This window comes from Amphibalanus amphitrite, unplaced genomic scaffold (genome assembly GCF_019059575.1).
Source record: "Amphibalanus amphitrite isolate SeventyFive unplaced genomic scaffold, NRLGWU_Aamphi_draft 000901F_arrow, whole genome shotgun sequence".
Classification (NCBI taxonomy): Eukaryota; Metazoa; Arthropoda; class Thecostraca; order Balanomorpha; family Balanidae; genus Amphibalanus; species Amphibalanus amphitrite.
In genome coordinates, this window is record NW_024882395.1 from 279,562 (window position 1) to 289,116 (window position 9,555).

The window sequence follows — 9,555 nt, forward strand, 5'->3', positions numbered from 1 at the left end:
AATGCGAGTCGACATACGCAGAATCGCGATTCCGGCCAAACATGGTCTCGGAAAAGAGGTCACAGGTCAAAGGTCATTTGGGTCAGGGTCATGAAATTTTCAGGGTAGGTGTAAAATTGATCAATGTGAGGGTACTGAAAGTTTCGTCGCGATCGGCCGCTTTTTACGCGAGTTATTCGCGAAAAACCATGGGGGGGGTCCATCCGACCCCCCCCTACACATGCGAGGGTTAAAGTTCAAATTTAGTTTACCCTCTAGATAAGATGGTGCACTAGAGTACATACAAGGGACGCGCAATTGTTTCATAAACATGTGCCTACATAGTTAAACAGTGAAGTGCAGCAGGTCACAACAATCTTCAAAGATGACACACTTCCTCTCGAAGTACCTACTAAAGCGTGCTAGAGTTTAAAGATCCCTTAAAACTGCTAAAAACAGGCTATTACATTGCGCAGCTTTGTGGAGCTTGCCAAAGAAAAATACAAAATTGATTCAGTCGTTCAATCATCAGAATCCATTGAGATGCTTGCTTCTATGTCTGATTATAACGATCAAAGTCATCAAAATTTAATAGCAGTAAAAAGCAGCACTCTTCAGACCTTACATGTGACCTTAAAATAATTACAAAACATGCTTGTGTCTAGGATTCCTAACAAAAAAAAATATTTTGACTCTCTGCTGAGGACCCTGCTTATTACGAGCGAGCGAGCGCAGCGAGCGAAGTGAGTCTTTTCAATATGTATAACGGAAAAATCTCAGTATGAGCGGCCCGGCCCGGCCCGGCCTGTAACGCTTTTGAGAGGCTTATATCTCAGCAACCGCTGGACCGATTGGCTTGCGGTCTTTTTTGTTGGGTAGCCCCATCCCTTCTACCCCGTAATTGACTACTTTTGATACATCTCAGTGACCGTCGCGGCACGTGCCACGTGAAAAGTCAAGGGTGTTCACTGTTCAAGCTGTTTTGCAAAAGTAGTGATTTTGAGAGGCTCATATCTCAGCAGCCGCTTGGGCGATTGACTTGCGGTAATTTTTGAAGGGTAGCAGCATCCCTTCTACCCAAAATAGGATGCTCTCGATGCATGTGGGTCACCCCCAGTGCACGTGCAAAATACAACAATAAGAGGTGCCAAATTTGTTCCCATTTCAGTAACTCGGTAATTACTGGGGCGATTTCGCTGAAACTTGGCATACAGGTAGGCACCAACCAGGCAATGCATTCCCATGTGTTGCGGTTAGGGTGCTACTGCACGTGCGCACGTGCAGGGGGCGTTTCCAGATCTCGAGAACGGCTGGGCCGATTGCGCTCAAATTTGGTACACGGTTGGGGACCAGTTAGTAGGGTGCCGTGCAAAAGTCATTTTGGACCCCGTTTGCACGTGCGCACGTGCAGAATGCCGCTTCCAGATCTCAGGAACGGCTGGGCCGATTGCGTTCAAATTTGGCACACCGCTAGCGACCGGTTAGAAGGGTGCTTTGCGCAAGCCCGTTGGAAGCACCCTCTCGCCCTTCTGCACGTGCAGGGCTCACTATCTCGCTCGCTCGTTCTTCGCCCAAAAGGCGTTTTGCTGGTTTTAAGTTCTAAAAAATAACTAAGATTACGATACAAGGTCGACGTAAACACTCGTTCATATAGCCAGCTCAGTTAAGTGCAATAACAGTTAACAATCAATACGAGGTGAAACACCGGACCGTGCCCCGTTTCAATAAGTTACAGCTTTCAGTAAGTTACAATAGGTTCTTACAGCTTGCAATATTAGGAAAGCCCCGGCCTCAAGCCTACTGAGGAAGTAATTGAACTGAATAGCGATATGTCAGTCTTTTGACAAAACGAGGTGCTCAGAATGTGCCCGGAAGGACACTAGTAATGCTGCAAAAACAACAGTGAAGTCGCTACTTCCCCGCAGCAAACAAATCAGAGATACAGCTCGTGATCAATGTTTAAATGGTGAGAAGACAATATATTCAATGAAATTCTAAAATGTTTGGTAGATAACATTTTCATCCAACATATCGGGTAAGCGGTGTAGAGAAGAAATGGTAAACAGCCAACAGTTTTTTTTTTCAGCAGCAACCATGGATGTATTTCGTTTGCAGCAAAGGGCACTTTCCCTCAGACAAACATTACACGCCAGATTGTATTTGTATGACCAAAAGGTGAAAACTAGAATATGCTACCGACAACTAAGCGTGGCTTACGCGTGATGCGTGATGAGTGACGCGTTTGTGACGCCAGACACTAGCCGTCTCGGGTAACCATGAACCCATTCTGGTGAGTGGAGGGTGCGACATCGGTACTGGAAACTCATTAGTGGAGAGCTAAGGAGCAATGGGTATTGGAGACAGAAACGGGAGTGGGAACAGGCCTAATAATGGCAAGAACTTCTGTTACTTCTCTTCAACCCAAACGCTTCTTTCTGAATTCAAGGTGCAGGCAGTGTGATTCAATGGTGACAATAGACGGCGATCATGCAAATCACTTGGCATTCGTATCGTAAAGAGTACGTGGAAATCGAGACAATCTAATTGTCATTGAACACACCTCAATCGTTTGAATGGACTGTGACAAAAGCATTCAGTCGTCTGTAGGCAGCAGAACTGCAAGAACAATATAGCACCCGACGATTGGCACGTAACGAAATTTCGTGGAACTTGAACAGCTGCAAACTTTGCAGCAATGGATTTAGGCATGTTTACCTATCTTTGGGCTCTCTCAATGCCTGTCTATCAACTCCAATTCGACAATGTCTCCTTTTTTCTTACTTGTCATTGTTGCATGATGATATTCACTACACAATACAGATAAACTATGTCTAGATTCAGCCCGAGCAGCACCGTGGCTTTCACTTCAAAATGAACTGACACAAAAGAGCCAAAGTGACAAGATAACGCATAGCAAAATTACACTAGGCAGCCTGGCGTGACAAATGCGTCATCTTTAGCTGGAATGGCCCATTGTCGTTCTTGGGATTTATCAAATCAGTCACCTAGCCCACAGGCGCGGCAGCTGGACTATAGTAGCTGAACGCGAGGGATGCCGCAGTGTGATGTGGACTGTTGGAAAAAGAGTAGTTTTTAACCGTATAAGTCCCTGCAGTAGCGTGGCAAAATTAACTTCAACGAAGTGGCTATTGTTATTTGGAGTGTTGTAATTATTGAAATTTTGCGAGTTACAGATCGTTATTATTCATTTTAAGGCAAAAATAATCAAGAGGCTGTTCTTCTCTTATAAGTAAGCATTTTCTTTTATAAAAAGACAAGTGAATTTCTAAATATTTGAATATTCGTAATCAATAGTCACGGTTGGCTTGCCCAAACCAAGTTGAAGCACGAGATCAGAAATTCGTACAAATCCAGTTACATGGGGTAAGAACATCTTCTTGACATTCTTGAGTCATACATCAGTCATCACTACGATCATGTAATGACAATGTTGTCGATGATTATGAATTTCGAATGATAATGCTGATAAATAAATTGATAACCCGGATGTGCGTGCTTCAGTGGAGATTAATATGTTTTCATTTGTTGCTCAATTTGCTATATGTAATGATGACTGATGATGATCAAGAAACATCAACTCTAGTTTCAACGTTAACACCGTTTTTAGATAATATTTACTATCATCAATGTTCTCCTTTTTTCTTTTTTGCTCATTTTTAGATAATCACAGCCATGCCACTGACCTACTGTTTCTTGCACCACTGCTCTCAGGCGTTGTTTTGGATTTATGGTATAAGTACAGGTATTCAAGCGATGTTTCTGCTCAGCCGAACACCACAGATAGCTAAAACGCCTCCGGTGTTTGGCAGGATCGAACATTTATTTGCGTTATCCACCGCGCACAGAAGCTCAGGCTAACCTTTTCCCAGGTCGGCGGAGGCGGCGTCAGATCTATCAATTTAATATCGGCGCCGCGCTCTCAGCACGTCGGGGAACGATAAGAAAAATATGCATGCAATGGAATGAAAATGTCCGATGCTAAAATAATAGGGATGTAGTTCTGGTTTATAAATTATATCCAGTGAGTAGCTTTTTAAGAGCCTAGATATTAAGGACTGAGTAAGTAATGATAATTTGGCCAAGCGTTTGATGTTTGGTTGAAAAATGTAAGCTCGACGGTTCTTCATCAGGCTGTTATTGCCTGCGCTGCAAGGTAGGTTGAGTGCAGGAATGTGATAACGAGAAGCAAAAATGCCAAAGTTGTGTCGTAACTGTCGCCAAGACATCGTCTCTACACAGCTTAATGTTGAAATAAAAATTATTTGGCGAAAAAGAGACAAGTGATTTTTAAAGAAAAATGCCTATATCATTTCACAAATGATAAATGACTGATTTCACAAATGACAGTTAAGCCATTTAAGGAAGATTGGAAGACCTAATTTGACATACAATTTTAGGTAATTTAATTTCATATCAATTTCATTGTTATGATCTTTCACAAGTTTGTAGATTAACTCTCAGTGAAGACGTCATGTGAAATGCAAGGTACACAGAAATGCTCCCAACACCTTCAAAAAGTGACGCACATGAGCGTTACACACTATGATCTCATTGATCAGACCATCCAAGCTCGACTGGATTGGTTACAATTGCAACTGACTGACCATGTAAGACAACCGAATAGGCTCGTATGGGCTCAGTAGGCTTTTGCTGCTTAGAATCAATTGTCTTCATATGCCTACATTGATAATAACCTCATTTCCGTATTAGCGCTTTACTGTGGTGCTTACTTCATATACAAAAACTCCCTATAAAACTTGTGCTTCTTCAACGTTTACAGGGTTCAGACTTGCCTTTAATTCATATTCATATAAAAGTTGATTTGCTTACAAGTGATTAAGGTTGTCTTACATAGCTTCCCGCTAGCCAATTAGGCGCCGTGCTCCAGCGAAATGCGTGCGCTCAGCGAAGCACCTTTTAAAGCAAAAGCACCTCAACAAAAACGTGAGCGAAATTTATCGGGCATCCTTTGCAGAAAATGCCTCTTAATGCTGTAGAAGAAAGCAAATGCTTTCGTATCACGATCTGCAACTTTTCTCCTTAATTAAGATATGTGGTAGGCAAAAGAAAGAAAACAAAGGGATTGTAAAGTAAATTACAACGAAACCCAGCTGAAAGCGAATTCACCTGTCAACATGACTGAAAGGATGCTAAGAAACAACATAACAAAAAGTGGAATTGAGCTTTAAAGGAAGACTGCCACCTTCAAAAAGTTTTCTCAGATCGGCCTATGATTTATTCCCTGGACAAAACAAAATTTTAGAATTCACCTGACAAAGTATCATCACGTGAATCGCGAAAAAAATTGTCGATTTTCATACAATTATCAATCGGTTAATGTCTAGCGACAATGTTTACACATCACTAGACTTCAAGGTCATAAGATTATTACATTTTATTTGAAAAAGTAAGATATTTTATGATTTACTAATATATGTTTAATTTATTTTGCATTTAAGTTCGTAAAACATTAAAAAAAATCATGGCTCATTTGGAATGGGTCTGGCCCATGTTAAACCCCATTTCCCACACTTTTTTGGAAAAAATGAACTACTGAATATATAAGTTTAACTTTTATTTTGACACTCCAAAATTATTCTCTGATCTCGAAACAATCAAAGTTTTGACATATATTTACCAAAAGATAAGAAAATTCATGTTTCAAAGTTATCGATAAACAGTAGAGATGTCGGTTTTCTTGGACTAAAAAATGGCATCAAACTGAACTTTGGTCTCCGATTTCTCGCAAACGGGTTCGAATTTCGGAAAACCGACTTCAGTCTGGGACATAGGTGGCTCAGCTCTAGTGAAAACCGTTTTGTGGAAAAAAGGTGGCAGTCTACCTTTAAATCGAAAAAGTGTCATAACTTTCAATAACCTCAAGCAAGGGAATTTAACTGACCAATAAAGATGCCAGGGCATTAATGTTGGCATGCATTCGGCACGGTAGAAAACATGCCTCAGCCTCAGAGACTTATATTTATCGAGGTAAACATAAATATTCTCACTGGCCCTGATACCAAGCGCAAGGGCATTGCCAAAATAATCTACCGTCACAAAAAGTAGGTACCCTCTGAATCAGAGCAAGTATGTGCTCCTATCGCAGTAATGACGTTCAGCTGGCCTTCGTGAGAGCAATTCGTTCTCATCAGAGTCCCACTGCCAGCAGCTGTGCAAAATGAACAGGCACTGGTGAGACAGAGCTACCCGGTGCAGGGAGGCCGGCCCAGAATCTCCGCAGCAAGCAACATGCTGATCTAGAAGGAAGACACTATCTCGGAGGTTAACGAGGGTGGAATAAACCATTGGGCCTATGATATCTTGGCAGCTTTGTCATTTAATCGAAAGAAATGGATGTGAGTGCTGACCTTTCTAAGCTAGCTATTTGGTAGCCGAAATAAATATAAAAGCTTGATATTACCCAATAGACAATAGAGCTGTAGTTACGAAGATAAGCAGAAACTATCTCAATGTTATTTTCCTCATATACCACCAACGCAAATGCTTGAAACCGAAGTTTTAAAAGCTGTTAACATAATTCAGTTCTTGATAGCGCATGGGAATGTGTGCTCATTACTTTAGTTTCAAACAAACTTTCGTAATTGCATGCAAGGGTCGAACGAGAAGCTTACTAACAGCACAAGAACCAAGGCTATATTTAGGTCTGCTATTGGAATGCCTATGACATTCTTTTGAGGTCCCCCACCATCTCAACCTAAATTTACACTTGGTTGGGGCAGTGCACGTGAGGGAACTTGACAGGATAGTTGAAGCATTCCATACCGACTGGCGGCTGCATACAGTGATCAGATGAATGCGGTAACTCATAAAAGGAAGACACGGCGAAGGCGGATGGATGCACCGTTCTCCCTCCTTCCCCCCCCCCCTCTCTCTCTCTCTCTCCCTCTCTCCCGCTCTCCATCTCCTTCTCCATACCTTTCTCTCCTCCTTACTTTCCTTTCCCCTCCCTCCCTCTGCCTCTCCTCTCCCTCTCCTCTCCCTCTCCCTCTCCCTCTCCTTTCCCTCTCCTCCCTCTTCCCCTCCTCTCGTATCTGTACTCACCAAGCACCAGAACGGCCAGGTCGGACACCGCCAGGCTGAACAGGTAGTAATTGGTAGCTGTCTGCAGGCCAGGGTTTCGGATGATGACCAGACACACGGCCACGTTCCCAACCACCCCGGTGACGAAGATGATGATGTAGACAATGGTGATGGGCAGCACCACCTGAAGAGGCAGGTACTTGGGGCCGACCGTGTTCTGCAGGAAGCTAGCAGCGTCCGAGTACTGGTAGAACGGGTCGGTGACGTTGGGGGTGCTGGTCATGTTGGTCGTCATGCCGGTGGCGTTGTCGAAGTCCATGATCCAGCTGTGGATTGTCCTTGGTTGGTGTACGAACTTGATTGGTGTATTGGCGTTCCCAGCAGACACTATACTCGTACGTCAGCGGAGGTTACGGGTCGTAAGAAGTCTTACAAAAGTTATTCCTGTTCATCAGCCACCACTGCCGCTGTCCAGCTCGATATATCTGACGGACACGGGACTTCCTTTCTCCGTCTCTGTCAACCCTTCGTCTCCTCGGCCCCAATATGTCTCCAGTCTACACAATCAGTTATTAGGTCTGACAGGAGCCAATTTCGGTCCCGATATGATCTCCGGTGACCGTCCACCGCTTTAGTTCACGGAGTCTCCCTCAGACTCAGCTCAACACAGACCCTCACCACAGTCAGTCACCTGTTGACCATTTACCATAGCACGTCCCTCCGAACCCCGCACGAGCACGCCCCGCACCGACCCCGACCGGCGACCGTCTGACCCGACCTGCGCCAGGAACGGGGCCACGACGACGGCGACGGTGGCTCGGCCGGCGGCGTCGGCGGCGCGGCGACGAATGCGACGCGTGCGACGAGTGCGACGCGGCGGCGGCAGCGGCGCAGTGGGAGTGCTTAGCGGCGCGTTCCCAGCGGTGTTGGCGTGCCGCGTCGGACGATATGCGTGCCTCTGAGACCAGAGGAGACACGTCGCGCAGATCCCTGGCACAAGTCCTGACTCAGGACAGCTGAGCCTCAAAGCAGCTCGGTTCGATCATGTTCCCGCCTCCGCCCGCTTACGAACCATCATTCCCAGTCTCTCCTTGCTCATCTTTTGTTAAATCGTCTCCTATCATTCGTTATTCAACATTTCCCATTTATACTCTCTTTTCTCGTCATTGATCACTTCCGATGCAGCCTTTCATGCCATCTCTCACCGACGGAATAGCCACCCACGCCTCTGATTGCCTTCAGAGCACCCTCTCCCGCCTCTAGCTATCCTTGACGCAGTTTTCCCGCCTCCGGCTGCCTTTAACACACCCTCTCCCGCCTCTGGCCACCCTCGGAGCTCCCTCTCCCGCCTCTGATCGTCTTCAGATCACCTGCAGACGTCTCCCCGTGTCCTCGGACGCGAGCCAAACGAGCTAACGAGCGACAGAGGAGCTGCTGATTGAAACTGTCGCGGCCACCGGTGGGCTCGGTGTACGACGAGCCCACGCAATCCGAGAACGTCGACGCCGACGGCAGCAGTGTCGACACCGACGGCTCTGGTCCGGGAAGATGAGATTCACGAGGGAAACCGAGCAGAGATGTGGCGGGGTGAGCGAGGTTTGAGATCTTGAGCAGCTGAATGTTGTTGTCCCTTTGGAATTGTTTAGCTTGCTACTTGACGCACTGAAACAAAAAAATGCACATTTCTTCAAATATGCCAAAAGTATACACTATGGCACAAGTCATCTGAAAACAGGATAATTAGTTAAAGCAATATAATTGAAACATGGGGACAAATAAAACATCCGACACTCATCTTCAGAGGTTGTTCTATTCTAAGCCAAAATTCCATGAACACACCCACTATTTTAGGATGAACAAGAATTATTTAAGTACTTTTTTAAAAGCAGATGTCTGTAACTGCGCTGCACAACTGCGCCTGAAGCAAATCCTCGTAGTAGTCATATTCTAGCTCTTTACTTGTAGACCCTAATCTAGGAACAAATTTGCTGAGTGTGCGGCATCATTAAGCGGTTGTGATATCAAATTAAAGGCAGCAAGTCGTTGCAGATCATCACTGCTGGCCAACGACAGAATTTCATTAAAAGCTGCCCTCTGCGATATTTGCTAATATCGTCATAATTCAGAATTTGAGATGATCCCCGGTCCCGATCTCAGTGAATGCGTTTTGGCATGGCCCTAGCAATGCCTTAAAACAATGTTTACATATACATAGGACCGAGAGTTAGTTAGCCCTGTAGTTGATCATGCCTTATTTTCATCCTATCAAAAATGTCGCCTTGAAATGTCAGTAGGCTAATTGAAGATAAAGTAATACCTACTCCAGAAAAAAATACAGTCCAAAATTCACTTTAAGTTTTACTTGCCTATCCAAATCCCTTTTCGACCCTCCCATGTCTCTGAGTGCAAAACTGGGAGACGCGGCAATAACTCAATGCCGATCGGTGGTTTTTCTGCCTCCGCTGAGGCGCGAAATCTGAGATTTTTCAGCGATCGTTGGCGGCGCTGTCGAGA

General features: G+C 44.8%; 1 protein-coding gene across 1 annotated transcript in view; it reads right to left on the bottom strand.

Moving 5' to 3' along the window:
* The window catches only part of LOC122367863 (neuropeptides capa receptor-like), a 56,472-nt gene extending 47,766 nt beyond the window's left edge, over positions 1-8,706 (bottom strand). The window contains exon 1 of the mRNA XM_043341342.1: positions 7,063-8,706. Coding sequence (XP_043197277.1) covers positions 7,063-7,360 — 298 coding nt within the window. The 5' untranslated portion in view covers positions 7,361-8,706. The remainder of the gene's footprint in view (positions 1-7,062) is intronic.
* Between the last annotated feature and the right edge of the window lie 849 nt (positions 8,707-9,555).